The sequence below is a fragment of the Falco peregrinus genome, chromosome 2 (genome assembly GCF_023634155.1).
Source record: "Falco peregrinus isolate bFalPer1 chromosome 2, bFalPer1.pri, whole genome shotgun sequence".
Classification (NCBI taxonomy): domain Eukaryota; kingdom Metazoa; phylum Chordata; class Aves; order Falconiformes; family Falconidae; genus Falco; species Falco peregrinus.
Window position 1 is genome coordinate 119,355,973 of NC_073722.1, and position 15,321 is coordinate 119,371,293.

Below are 15,321 nucleotides of genomic sequence, written 5' to 3' on the forward strand. Positions count from 1 at the left end.
TTTTCAGGTCAGAGTTGGTTTCTAAAGCCATCTGGACAGGATTTGGTTTACAGCTTGTTAATAGTTTGGTCTCAGCATTTTTATGTTTGTTTTTCAGACTGAGGAGGATTTGGGATTGAGAAGAGCGTTTCTTTGTAAGTATCATCGCTGCTAACTTCTGCTTGCTGCAATGTGATGAACTGTCTCTCTGTGTATGTCCCACCACTTTACCTTGTTCTGCCATCTCACACCTCCCAGATTTCTCTTTCAATATCATCTGCTGCTTGGAGAGCAAAGGGCTACCTTCCAGTGCACTGCCTTCACTGTTCACCTTCTCTTCCTGTTCAGTTCCCTGAAGTACTTTGCTAAGGCGAACGAGGAGTTTTGCTTTCACAGCACTACGCAGTGGTTGGTTTGTTGCATTTTCTTTGCCTTTGTAAATGCTCTCTTCAGTGCTGTTCTCCCCATTGCTGTCAGAATTATCATGTGTATCTTTTGATGCATCTTGAACTTTGTAATTTTCTAATATATTTTCCTTGCCTACTTCATTATTGCCATCTTCTCTATTTTTAAGACTTTTGAGTTGGAATCCTGAAATGTTTACATCATCATCTTCCTCACTGCTCTCAGCTAGAATAGATTTCAGTTGTCTTGGCATGTCATCTTGCTTCTTCATTTTCTCCTCTGCCTCCAATCCTGCAAAGTTAGTGCCTTCATCCTCAGATTCATTCCTTCCATCTGTGGTCACCTGCTCCCTTTCAGTTTCCACAGATGCTTCATTGCTTCCATCAAGCAGTTCCTTGTAGCCTTTTCCGTCAGCCACAGAAGGATCTTCCAGCATGGCTTCTTCCTCACTGATGCCATCTTCCTCTGAAGAACTACTTGTTTCTTCACTACTTGCAGTGCTTTCAGCTACAGTCTCTTTTGTACTTTTTTTGTGGGTCCAATGGCCTTCACTGCTGGAGTTAGAGCAGGAGTCACCTGAGGTTTCCAGGATATTTTCTTCTGCACTTTCAGTGACAATAATCCTGGTATGTTTTCCAGCTTCCCTTTTCCCAGTTCTCACACCTTTCCCCTGTGCCACACTGCCTTGGGATTGAGAACCTGACTTCTGCTCAGAAGCTTCCTCAAAGCCATGATTCTCATTGTGCTTCTCCCTAGACCTGGCATTGTGTGCCTTCTGTGGTGAGTCATGTTTCTGAAAAGAGCCTTCAACACTTTGCACTGCGATTGACTTCACAGACTCTGACTCTGTGACTTTTTCACTAACAGCAAGACGCTTTCCACACTTCTTTTTAAAACTGTGTTTCTTGCTGTTTGTGGTGCCTTTTTCCTCCTTATCACTACTGTCCTCACTTTCTTGTCCTGGTGTCATTTCCTGCTGCTTGCAGGCCTTTCCTTTTTTCCCCTGCAGCTTGGACACTAACTGTTCTCCATGTTTTCTCCCCAAACCAGATTCTCTTTTATCATTTCTCTTGTAGGCTCTTTTTCCCTGAAATAAATTTTTGTGGCCATTTTCCTTGCTTCCCTGAAGCATCACCAGTCTCTGGCTTTTTAAGGGGTCTTTTTCAGGTGTGTCATCTTGTTCAGGCAATGACTCTTTACCCTTCTTCAGCTGGCCTCTCTTACCTTCCCGCCGTCTCCCACAGTAGATCTTTGAATCCCCTGGGGAGTTTTCCTTTTTGTCACAACACAGCACTTTCTCTTCTCCAGACTTTTTGTGCCGAGTCTTGGATCGGGAAGGAGGCATTTCTCCAGTGTTCAGGAGTATGTGAGGGTTTACCTCAAATCACCTATGAAAGGAAACATTGTGTATTTTGCTGTGAAATAAGCTACAAAGAGAGGCCAGATCCTCCTAAGTGGTAATATACCTCATTTCTATAAAGCCAAAGAAATGTTTGCAGAACCATACCTGCACAGCTGAGGGGTGCCAAACTGACTGTCCTGTTCCAGGTTAATCTCTGTTTTATTTTGTCATTATCCTTATTTTCTTCTTCTATTAGGACTCTTGCCAGAGGCCAGTCATGTACAGGCAACTGAATGAATGAATGTCTGTGATTTTCCGCAGTTGACAAAGGTTTGGCCACGCTGTAGTTTAAGAAAAAGTTAGTATTTCACTTTTTGCTTCTCCAATAGCCACCTTAGTGCTGAAGAGAGGAACATAACTAATGATCTATGTCAAATAAATAAACAGTAAATATTTAACTCCGTTTCCTAGGTATGCAGAATCACAGTTGGACCTATATGAACAACACTGGCTTGTAAGCTGAAAATACACAATACTGAGTAGATGCTGTATCACTGAGTAGAACGGAAAAGACCACAACTGATTGTTAAAAAAAAATTAACTCAGACTGTACAAGCTGAACTGATACTACAGCACTAGAATCTGTGCAAGCTGAGCTGATACGTAATTAGTAGAAAGGATGTAAAAATATAAGCCCTATTTTTTGTGTTTATTATTTTTCACTTGTCTCTTACCAAGTAAGTACTTGGTAAATTTAAATATAATTTTAATTACCACTAAGTAGTATCTAATTTTCCAGGGGATAATCTTCTAATTTTTCTGCAGTGCAAGAGAAGGACATTAATGAACAGATCATATTCAAGATTTGACCTGTCATTAAAACAATTTAGACCAAATGGCAAAACCTATGAGGAAGACAGCTCTCATAGCAGACAATGTCTGTCCCTGAACAGCTCTCCTGAAACCTTACCAGAGAGAAGGCTAAATAAATAGGAAATTAATGAGGAATGGGGAAAAGAGAGATGAAATAAAGTGGTAGAAAAAGAAATGCAATAGACAACAACACTAACAATCCAATCATGTAAACTGATAATCTCTGCAGGAAAATGCAGTTGAGACTAGGTTAACTTTATAGCATAAGTCTACATTTCAGAATTGCTTCTGAAGACATAAAATACTGACAGAATATTGGTTTGTTTGTTTGGGTTTTTTTTAAGACAGTGTATGTTGCCCACAGCAAAAGGATTTTCAAATCATTCTGATTCTACATCAGGATTTTTCTTGATATGTAACTGTACTGCAAAAACACACTGCATAAATCCTAGCAACTCCTTGTACCCCAAATACAGGCCTGGTGCCTGTCCGTGAAATTGCTTGACTCCATCTGTTCTTTTAGCATGTTGGGGCTAGTTTTGAATGGTCTGTTCCATGAACAAGTGTTCAATGCCTTCCAGGATCTGCCTAACTGAGCAAGAAGTAAAAAGCAAGTATTACTCCACTACGTAGCAACATCTTCACACAACTCCTCCCGAGTGCGCTGTTAGCTGACAGGCTAGAAAATGTTCAGTATTCTAAGTGGTAATCAGCATTGCTTATCTCTCTCTCTTTCCTCTAAAAATAGACAGGAAATAAAGGATGTAAAAGTGCCCAAAGGATTAGTCCTGACCTTTCAGCCTGTTGGAAAATATCACTTCTATCCTTTCCAGTTTTAAAGATCCTTTATTTTATGAGTCAACCTCTTGCTGCTTCAGACAGACCAAAATACCACTTGGGCTCCAGACTCCACTTCTAGCCATTTGTCTGAATGACGTGCTAATGGCTGAGCCTGGTTTTTATTCCCCAGTCACTAAACACTTCAAGGCAAAGGTCCAAACCAGAAAACAGTAAGGGCATAACTGAAAGGAAATGATGGACCAAAGAAAGGAAAACTTGGAGGTGAACGAAAGAGGAGAGTGGGACTAAGGAAAAATCTTATAGCAAGGAAACCCAACTGTCTGCAACATCTTTCCAAAGAAAAAAAGGGTTGAAAGCCTCCTGTTAGGGGCATTTGTAAACCTTAGAAATTACATTAGCCAATGATGGGCAAGGAACAAACCAGTACACAGTAATGGGGACTGCAAAGACACACATGGGCCAGTGAGGAATTCTTGAGAGGTGGGATTGGGGTGGGACAATTAGCTATACTATATGGTACAACTGTTTTCTTCCCCATAATGAAAAGTAAACCCTTGCTGGTTATTATAGACATGCTACAAGCCCAAAAGAGTTCTGGCCAAGGTTTCTTGAAATTTGCTTCCATCACAGGCCTCTCCTTGCCCTAGGGTAGAGGGTTGAGGGGAAGAGTACACAGTCAAGATTGCAGCTCAGCATAAAGCTTTAAACCCTTTGCAGCTAGTATAAAGTCAAGGAATGAGTATTTTTAACATTTAGTACATCAAGAAGGCAGCCTACTCTGCTGTGTGGAAATCCATCCACTCTCCAGAATACCTTATGATTTGCTTGCAGACTAACACTTGTCGAAGTACTCTTACAAGTTATTTAAAAAAAAAAAAAAAAAAAAAAAAAAGGGCATAGATAGCCATTGAAAAATTTTGTTCCAGTGTTCTTTACCAGTTTGTTCCCAGAAAAACTCAGTGAATCAAAGTTTGCCTCACCTCAATCACTCCAAGGAGGGCAGCAAAGGCACATTTGAGATTTAAAGAGTCCAGGGAAGGCTGATGCTCTAAAAAAAGCACACTAGGAATATGTAAACCACATGGTTTTCTTTAAAAAAATGTATTTTTTTTTCATACTACCCATTTTGTACTCTTCTGCATAGCAGAACAATCTTCCAGAACTGCAAAAAACAGTTTCTCCCTTTTTCCCAGTTGCAACTCTGATGCTGAGCAAAAAGCTGCTGCACTGAAAGCACTGTTACGTACAGTTAAGGGCTCCTCAGCAATAAATGTCTTTTGTGTTCCCTCTGAACTTGCTTTTTTGCTCTGGTCTAGAGTTGACATTATTCAAAACACCTTAGACACATATGTTGCATAGTACAGAGTTCATCTCTTGACATCAAATCCTCTTCTTTTATCCCTCTCTTTAAACAGCACTCACTATAATATGTAGGTGTCTGGTCACCTTATTTCAGCCCCCCCTCCCCGCTTAATACACCAATACTAGTGGCCTAGATCTCTAAATCCTGCAACAAGACTTTTGTTACTGAGATTAATGGTAGCTGAATTAGACCCTAAATCCTCAGTACAGAATAGTTGTTAATATTCTATCCTCCTGGGGACTTAAAGTTGATACAGCCTCTCTGCAATGCCAAATGCAGTAGAAAACAGAAAAAAAAGTAAAAGTCTGCTTTTATGCCCTACTGCTATATAGTCATGTGCCTAGAAAGCTAAAGCCATCTGTAAAGTAAAAATTCTGCAATACTTGGTTGATAAGGAAGATCAGGACAATGCACAAATTTGTAGGGAGCTTAGACACATAGGACTTCAGTTTGACTCATGGTAAACATAGGACCCCAGGGTCTGAATCTAGGTTAGAACGTGAAAACCAAGAGTTCACAGTTCTTCTGAGACAGGGTTTTAGAGCAGATTGTTTTGTAACACCACTGTTATTACCGGGAACAGTAAGATGAATCACTGGTTATATAAACAATTCCTTTGACATCAGACCTGCTTTGATTAACTGCTCTGGACCATCTGCCTGCTGGACACACTGAAGCAGGTGAAAGATCCTGCTCATCAGTTTTTTAACCCCTGTCACTAAACCAGCTTCATCTAAACCACTATAGGAAAAAGAACAATTCAATTTTGTTGTTCCTTTTCAGAAGAAATAAGAATACTTTACATCAGAGAAAGGAGAACCTCAATGTTATTAAGAAACACAGCATGAACCTAGAGACAAAAATAAGAGCAGATAGCTCATTCTGTTATTTTAAGACCAGTAGAGAAGTGAGGCTCAACTTCCCTGAACATAGTGGTTTCTCCCAGCTCATACAGAGGAAAAAGTACAATCATTAATCTTAAAGGGAAATGCTTGGAATTTATTCTTAACATTTTCTATTTTCAATCACCTGTACAAATTGCTCAAGCTTCTTCTTTATCACTCTGCACAGTAGCTTTTTTCAACATACCTACACTGGCCGTCCTGATTCCAGCGAGTTTCTCAGTACCGTGTATCATAGGTCATATTCATGTATACGGGAACATATTCACTCTCCTGTGCCTTGTCTCCATGCAGCCTAGAGTCTGTTCCAGCATCCTTACAAACCTGCCCAGCTGTGGGGTCTAACATCAATTCTGGCTGGGCTGTCCCCAAACAGCAGATGATGACAGGCATATGGAAGGAAAGTGGCATTAATAATTCAAGCTTTCTCATGGTACCTTTGAACTTTTCAACCAGCAATATCACCAGCTGGTTGGCAGAGTTTTGGATAAAAGAAGAGGTGGGATTTCACCTAGGCAAGAGTCAGGCTCAGACTTAGTATGACAAGGTACATATCCAAAGAAAGACTGAAAAGGAAAGGTCAATTCCAATACCAAAACATGTCTGCTATAATGCAAGAGGCTACCAGACAAGGCACAGTGAATATTATCTAAATAAGAGCTTAGGCTAGTGAAAAGAATTAAGTCATAGGCCTCTTTCTTCTGCATCCCTGGAGTTTTATTTCAGGGAGCTAAGCAGGGATAGCTTAGCCTCTATTTTCTCCTTGCCAATACGAAGCACTTTGCTGACAACAGGAAAGTAGTTTCCAGCTCAGCACTGAAAAGACTACAAAACTGGCACCATTTTTGTCCTGTTAACGCCTAAATCTCACCTCAAATCAAGCAGAATGACTAAACCTCCTTTCAACTTAAATTTCAAAATAAAGCCATACTCCCCTTCAAACAAAGCTTTTGCAGACAGGTTAAGGTGATTCTGCCCACGCAACATTGCTGTCTAATTCAATGATGGTTTTCCCCTTCCTAGGTTTTTCTCAAGAAAGCATGTAACAGAGCAAATACAAATGCACAGAGTCTAGTCTGTACACACAGCCTGCACATGCAGTCTCTCTCTGCACTCATGAGGTTGCAAAGTGGCGGTGTGGTTAGTGTACGATTTAACTACTCCGAGAATGATCCTGGTTCTTTTCTGGTGAAGTCCCCTTCTACCCACTCACCCCTCCCAGAAAGGCTTTCCCAGAGGAGCTGGAGACTAAGCAAATTAAACTCAGGTGTGGCCAACCAGAACAAGTGACCCTAACATAAAATGTGATGAGTGCTGTTAAGATATCAGATGCTTAGCAGCATTAGTTTGGGTGGGGTCTGTTTTCCTATCTCCTTCCAAGAACACCTTCACTGTTTTGTACTGTACTTCGAGGGCTCCTCCACTAAGAAACAAAGATAAAAACTAGGTGCTGAGCTGAAGAACTTAAGAAATATGCTTTACCTAAGCTTTCTGTCATTGGATGGTCCTCTTCTCTTAGCTCATAAGAATGAGCCTGTAGAGCAACAGCTTAGTTAACTATTTTGTCACATTCTTTCATTCATTATTTATCAACAACTCTCTATCCCTCTCTGCAGAGAAGAAAGATCTCTTTTGTAAAGCCCAGAATGTCAGCTGAATCATTAACTCCTTATCCAAGCTGGAAAAAAAGCCCCGGAGCTCCTAGCTCTAAACTTCTAATATGTGCATGGCAGGGAAGAGAAACTGCTCTGGAAAGTCTAACTCTTCACAGCTCCTGAGGAGGAAGTAGCTCTAAGAAACTTTATACCATTATTAGCTGGAGCATCTTCAAGGCTTTGTATACCCCAGGCAGAACTGGAGCCCTCTGCTTCTTTGATTTCTCTAATTTGACATGAGTCTCAGACAGCATGATTGGGTCTTGCCTGAGGTTGATGGCCAAGATGAAGGTACTGAACTTGTTCACTTTCTTATGAGAGTACTGCCTGCTTTGAGCTACACTGAAGATGAGAAAGGTTAAATTGATTCTGTGAAAATATTCCCTCTCCACCTCAGACTCAATTCTGTCTGCCTCAGCACCTCTAACCTGAATTCTCTGCCCTGCCTAAACACTGCAGTTGTTTGTCTTTTAAAGTGCTTCTAGCAAGATGCTGGCGGTTTGTTCATATATTTTTAAGGGATGGGGAGGTAAGCACTAGGAAAGATGAAACATTTCCATGTTTCAGCTCCAGATCCCTAAGCAGACTGGACAGTGGAATTTGTGGCCCAGGACTGGGGTTCAATGCCTGCCTCAACCACTGATTTACCATGTAGTTTTGCCCAAGTCATCACTTCAGTAACAAGACAGATTCACTTCAGACAAGAGTATGAACACTGACACAACTTGCCCTCATGCACAGCACCCTCAATACTTGGTACACGTAATGACAATTAAGTCATCTTTGGAATTAAAATCTTGTTTACAGTTTCCCAGTTTTACTGCCCTTCTCTGCCCCTTTCTGTCTGGACACACAGGGTTGAGAAGGCAATACTGGGTGCCGTAAGGAGCTGGGAGTACACAGTCTTTGCCAGTTACGTGCTACCCAGGGATGCCAGTACCAAGGGGAATTTCCAGCTGGCCGGCTCCTCTGACTTAAAAGCCCTTTTACCTTCAAGTAACTGCTTTGACCAGGGAATCCAGCAGCAGATGGAAGGAACAGAAGGCTACATTCCTTGAGGAAGTATAAGGCTCCCCAGTTTCCTAAAAATTCCTTCATTTATGCAACATATCGGGTCCTTTCAGCCGCTATTATTTTAAAACGTTATTAAGAGTGATAATACATCAGATCCATCTTTTTACTGCAAATTCTTCTTAAGTCAACTACATAAAAAAAGGAATTGGTGCTATTGCAGAAAAGAGAGATAAGAAGTTAACTAAATTAAAAAAAAAAAAAAGCCTAAATCACATGAATAAGAGAGTAGAAACTGGTCCTGATCTATCAGAGAAATGATACTGCATAAATTCACAACCACCTTGTTTGTTTGGTAGTAGTTCAGGTAAGGGAGCTGGTCAATGCTGTTCCTAACTACTTTTAAAATGAAACTTGATAAATTTATAAATAAGGTCTATTCTTGGTTTTATTCTACAGCAAGTAGAATTGACAATCCAGTCAAGACCCTGAAACTTATAAGGCTGTTATTAAAATATCTTTCTCTTTTTTGTGTTTTTTTCCCCCCACCTAGGTCTTATTGCATTAATATAAAATTCTGATCCTTCCATATCACATGCTGTGTCATATAGACCGAAAACATTCTCCCTTGAGCCCGTACCCCAGGCTATTGAGAGAGAATTCCTGGCCTTTCACTACTTCAGACTGGTAATGCCTCTGCTCTTTTCTTCCAGCTATTCTAAGATGAGATAAAAGGTTTCCAAGGTCCTCTTCCCTAAGCAATAACCTGAGGAAGCTAAATAAAGTATTCATGATTGCAAGAAGAAACCAAAACAATTAAGTTACATAGGTTTGAAAACAGCCTCCTTGAATATTTCAGGAGCACTTTGTTGCCCAGTTGTCTGCCTTTCAATGAGGCTGGAAGATCCTGTTACGCTGGAAGCCAGCATCCCATGGCCCCTAACCAGAGGTCAGCCAGAATGGCAGCCCAACACACTGTACAGATGGTATTACACCCTACTGGAGTGACAGACTTTATTTGCGTCTGAGCTGAAAGACTCAGCACTATGCTAAGATACAGATCAGGCTTCTTCCTTTTAATCCCCTGACCTACCTCTGTAGTTAGTGTCTAAAAAGAGCAAACAGAAAATGCAAGGCCAGGCAAGCCTGTACTAACTTTAATCTTGCTGGTTTGGTAATCATAGCAGGTAACAGTGAATAACTGGTAGAGTAATGACAACAGCAGGAACTCTGGCATGATTAGAAACCAGCAAACAGGCCTACATGTCATTCTACTTGCATTGTCACTGCTGCTGTGTCCTGTGGTAGCTAGAGTGTAACTAAAGAGGATGTGATCTTGTGCTTCCATCATACTTCCTTTTCACTGAGCACACTGAGGTGCCTCGGTGGCCTCAAATATGGAGCAGTCCTTGTTCCCATTCCCCTTTTCTGCATAGCTGGGAACCATGGGTTTGATACAGAACTCATTTGAGTCAGTGAAATCCCCTGGATCTGAACTGTTTTTCAAACCAATTATACGTGAATTCAAGAGACTTTCCAACTGTGTGGCCTACAGCCCTGGTGTGTGGCTGCCCATGGGGCCTGTTCTCCCATGAGAAATGACTTCTCTGCAGAAAGCATCATAGCCCCTGAAGTATAAATCAAGGGATCAAAGTTGAAAGTTAGATTGTCCATACTGAAATGATTACAACCAGGTATTTGAAAATTCCCAGCAGATGCTAATGAGCTTTTAGAGATAAAGGTAGAAGGAATCATGCAGCTAGGGTGAGGTTTCCTGTTACAGCTAAACTGACTTTATGACTGCCATGTGAAATGGGCCTTTTCTTCCTTCCAGTGTCTTCCATATTTCTCAGTCATTTCCTTTGCACCACTTCTGGTGGTCATCTCGGTGTCATTTGACCCTACAGGTCAGCTGACCTAATGGTAAGCTTCCTCTTAAATGAATGGGCCCACTTGTTTGCAATTGCTCTTGCTGGTTATTCCTTTACTCCGGACCACAAGGTAAGATCATAAGGTATTGGTTCAGTTGACTGATTCAGCAAAATTTTAACATAGTTAAAAATAAAACTGAAAAGCACACATATTACTAGGAGAAAAAAGGGAGCAGGAACAAATGACACAGGAGGGCAGAACAGCTCTTAGCAGTGACATCACAGATGTGAAACTCTTTTAGGGCTCCTAAGATCCAAGAAGGAATCAAAACAAGAACACAAGGAGATTAGAGTACCTAGAAGAAGGTTTACATTTGAAACTTTGACAGATGCTCTGTCAAAAACAGATTACTCTATAGTGCAACAACAGAAACTGTAGTGTGATATTGGGCCACTCATCCTTTTTGTGCTCTGTTATATTGTCTTTACAGTTTTGCAAGCACAGGTACTCTTATTATGCTTTGCTACCAAAGATCTGGGACAAACTGGGAGCTGTTTGCCTAGCTAGGCATTAGAAGACACACTCAAAGACGCTTCTCAAGGGCATTGCCTCCAAAACTTTCCATTTATTTTATAGAATGATGAACATATTCTTCCATTTAATATTAACAAGCCTGTTGGTATCTTGTGCTCCGTTCCACTGCAGATATTTAATTTCCTTAATCTTCTGTAGCTAGATCCCTATTCATTTTACGAGAGGTTTCATGTCTCCCTATGCACAGGAGATATCCTCATAAGTAATAAATACCTCTCAACAGATATCACTTTAACAAGGAAATGGTTTATAGAATTTGAGTCACTTTCATGCAGTGTACATTCTAATGGAAAGTTCCCTTTCTGTGCATAAGCAGTCCTAAGACAAGCACATCAGTGAGCAAGTCAACCTGCTGAACCAAGTCTGTTCAGTCTTACAAAACAAAGATCACAGCTACTACCTGCTGCTTCCCATCAAAGAAAATCTATCAGTGTTAATGGTACCTGCCTCCCATCTTATTAACTAATCGGGCACATGGAGCTCTGATACATTCATTTATGGCTGGGATGAGAGCTTACTGAGAAATCAGCAATTTTTCTTGTGCAATGAAAAAAAAATTGCTAGATGAAGATCTTGCCCTCAAGGTTTTCTAATGGTTTAACAAACATCTAAGTAACAGTTGAATGGGCACAGAGAACAGCAGGGAGGAATCTCTCTGCCTATGTGATGACATTAAACAGACTAGGAGTGGCTTCCATCCAGCTCAAGGTTACAGTCTTTGAAATGGCAATGCACTTCAAAGAGGTGACATGATATCATTTCACTTTGAAGTTCTTGTGTCCCACTAATCATAGTCAAAACCAGACTTTTTAAGGATGGACCCTGAATGCTGCACAGCAAAAGTCACAGTGCCTGAACTCTCAGACTGCTTTTAGTAAAGCCTTCTTTCTGTGATTTTGGAGCCGTTAGGACTGAGGCATTGCTAACTGCTGTAGAATCTTCAGCAAGTTAACTAGGTATCAAATTAAACCAGTTTTTTTTAAGGGTTAATTCTATAATAGAAAGTATGCCTCGTGGGCTTGACAGAACAGAATTTCCTTGATGTGGATTTTTTTTTAAACCTCATTACTGTTTATTGGCATTCAGAATTTCTTCCTATAATCAAAGTACAGGCAAATATCATCAGGTCAGAACTGTGAGCAAATTGTCACAGTGATGTCTAGCTATGCATTCAATTCCCATTATATTATTGTTGTCAACATGACACGGTTCATTTCTAGTGAAGTTAAGTAATCATATATCTGTAACTTTATATTAGTGACTGTGACCTTGAAGAAGAACTACCAGCTTGATAAGGGGAACATCCTACCCCAGAAGGTGCCAACAGCCAGTTAATTGCAAAAAAGGCAAGAAGTCATCAGGATGAGACTGTAACTAAGGGAAAGGTAAATGCAGCAGGGGGAGATCACAACTCAATTCAGTACTAAAATACTCACTCCCCGCCTCCCTCACACATGCGTGGTAAATTAAAAATACACTGTAACTTGAAATTGACGCTGTATACAGATGTATAGACCAACAGAAACCCACTATGCAGAACTAAATACCTATAGTATCTTTTAGGGAGAGTTTGGAAAATACATAGGTATAACTAGACTGTATAAATATTATTCTTGTTCTTTGGAGTTTTGGATTTGCTTTGTGAACTACGACCTAACCCCCAGCTTTGTGTTGTAATTAAGAAACACCTCAATTCTGTGTCAATTGGCTCTTCCACACTGGGTGAACAAATCCAATTTTTTTTTAGACAACCGCAGTGACAGCATCACAGGCCATCAAACCAATTAAGAGCTACCATACCTCCTTTGGTCACAAGCCTACATTTCATCTCTGGTCTTATCTGTGTCAGAATAAAGATAGGAGGATGTATTTGTCTGTAGAATGATCACACCCTTTAAGAATACCTCTCCCAAATTCCAATCCTGTGGTTAGCATGACAGACATTCTTCCAAATCCAATAATCTTCAGACTTTGCCATTTGGAATAAAGATCCCTCAGCAACAGCTTAAACCACTTTCAAATCAATTATACTGCCTAAGCTAGTGGGTTCTCCTAAAATAACACCAAGTCTTTACTTGAACCTGCCATATTCTCTGCTTCCTTGGAATCTTACCTCCAGCAGGAATTGAGCTGTAACATCTGACTTTGGGGTTGTGTTCAGCAGCTCAGTGATGTCCTTGTGTAGCAGATTTCTTGTTTTGATTTTTTTTTTGTTTGTTTGTTTGTTTTTAAGAGCTCAGCCTAGCAATCCGATAAAGCAAAGTTCCCTTTAAGGATGGAAAGCGTGAGCAGAATTCAAGCTTCATTTCTTGAAGTCCCTGCCCCAAGTAAAAGCAAAGAACAGAACATTGACTTTAAACAAATGAACAACATTCAGAGTCTCTTTAGGAATAAGCACATAATGTACAGACTCATTTGCCACAGGAGCATACAGGAAGACGAGATCCGTATCTTCTGAAGGGGAAGAGTCAGTGACAGGCTGGGCTCTGCCCATGGAGGTACAGGTCCTTCCTAGCCAGGGTGACTCCCTGACTGCTATCAGCAAGTGTTCAGGACCACACATCTTAACGAGAGGCCCCTCACCAAAAGCCGTTTTAAAATATAACCTAGCTCTAGACAAAAAAGCCATGCCACAAAGAGGTAGAAAGCAGCAGTCTCTACATATTTAGCTGGGGAAGAGGTGTGCAGTGGTAACAGCCACGCATCCAAGTATCTTTTTAGCTACTTTCCCCTCTACTGAAACAGGCCACAAGCGCAAGGAGCCTTTTAGCTCACCTGTCCCTGCTGTGCTCCCAGCAACCCTCCTCCTGCCATCCCCGCAGTTCAGTCGACATTCATAAAAAGCGCATCTTCAGGAGATGTGAAAGGAAAACAAGGAGTTTGTTTACACAGTGACTGCCAACACCAGGGCAATCTCCTTTTCTGCTGGTGGTTTAAGACTTACTTGTCTTGCCCATCTCCCACCTTTATCGCTTTGGAGCTTTCACAGCCCTGTTCTAGGCAGCAAAAGCAGAAGCTACTGCAAAGGCAGTATAAGGAACAGCACTGCTGATCCTCTGCTGCCCAGCTTGAGGGTAAAGTATCAGGAAGGTGAAGTATTTTACACATCTATACCGTGCTCAGAAGGTATTCAAATGGTGGCAGCTGTGCTGGACTCACCCAGACGCTTCAGCATGTTTTTTGGGGAACAAAGGTGCCTCCTGGGACTGCCCTGGAGCCCTCGTTCCACCATTACCACAGGAGTTTTTAGTGGCGTACCCTCGAGAGAGGCGGCAGTGCCAGCCTGCACGCACGGGGAAGCTGCCCTGAGGGGACGGCCGGCCCGGCGCGCGCTCCCTGACAGGAGCGGCCACGGCGGGCGGCGCCCTCTGCCGCCTCCGCCCGGCGGGAAAAAGGGCGGGAAAAGCCGCCGCGCGCCGCACCCCGCTCTGAGGAGACAGCAGAGCCGCGGGGAGGGGGGGCAGCACTCGAGGCGTAGCGCGTTACCCGAGCGCCTCAGGGCTGTCAAGGCTCTGAGGCGAAGCAGCAGGAGAGGGCTTCGAACCTGCTGTGCGCAGGCAGGTTCAGCCCTCCCACTCTGGAAACACAGAGGCCATAGTTACAGGAAGGATAAAAATCAGCAAAGACTCGCCTCTCTCAGGAGGCTGTGGAGCACCCAGAGAAGAAGGGAAGAAACTTGCACTTCTCTGCTGACACACAGCTGTGGCCTCAGCCCTCTTTCCCGACAGGTAAGCCTACGCAGTCTCACTGCTACAGACAGCCAGTCAGTGCAAAACGACCACTTGCACTGAGAAAAGCATTCACTTCACTTCCCATGTCATGGGGAAGACGAACTAAAGGGTAAACTAGTTAAGTGGAGAAAATAATCCCCTTTCCCAGCAATCATTTACTATTATCACTGTAGATCTTGCACCTGCCACCAGAGAAACCCAGGTCACCTCAGTCTACCCATCTCCACAGGCACAGTACGTATAAAAGGCCCTTCCTCAAACATAAACAATTACCCCAATGTGTTTGGTAAGGGGCTCTGCTCAAGAGGGACCATTTCTACCCAAGCAATAGATGGAACAAATTAATCAACAGTAGGATGAACTTGAGGGCTATCCCTGCTACTACAGCAGCCTTTTCACATAGGGTTTTGCTGGTCCTCTTAAGTTGTGCCTAATCTGGAAAAGTCATCAAACACCCCATCATCATAATGTTGGAGGAAGAGGTCGATGTGCTGCATGGAAATAGTCCAAGCACTTGGGGCTTGTGGCTGCTAGTAAAGGCATCAACTTTTCTGTGACCAAGGGCCTGTGGCAGGTATTGAAGGAATCTGTCCTCTCCCCCTGGCTTACCTCAGGGAATCAGCTAGGGTTGCAACACAGCCTTAGCCTTTGCTTGAGAGAGATCACCAAGTCAAATAATGTGACTTAGCAAGGACTGTTGGGTGTTAGAAGAAAACTTCTACTAAAGTCTGTCTCATTCTTCAGCTGTGCCAATTTAACACCAGATCCCAGTCCTGCTCTCATTAAAGACATC

At 42.1% G+C, this 15,321-nt stretch overlaps 1 protein-coding gene across 1 annotated transcript; it reads right to left on the reverse strand.

The window, feature by feature from the left end:
• Nucleotides 1-8: 8 nt before the first annotated feature.
• On the reverse strand, nucleotides 9-13,159 carry LOC129783793 (uncharacterized). Its single transcript, XM_055795119.1, has 3 exons — nucleotides 5,853-13,159; nucleotides 127-2,067; nucleotides 9-31 (listed from the first exon to the last, which is right to left on the reverse strand). The coding sequence occupies exons 2-3, from the start codon at nucleotides 1,727-1,729 to the stop codon at nucleotides 9-11; spliced, it is 1,626 nt and encodes a 541-aa protein (XP_055651094.1). The 5' UTR covers nucleotides 1,730-2,067; nucleotides 5,853-13,159.
• Nucleotides 13,160-15,321: the final 2,162 nt, after the last annotated feature.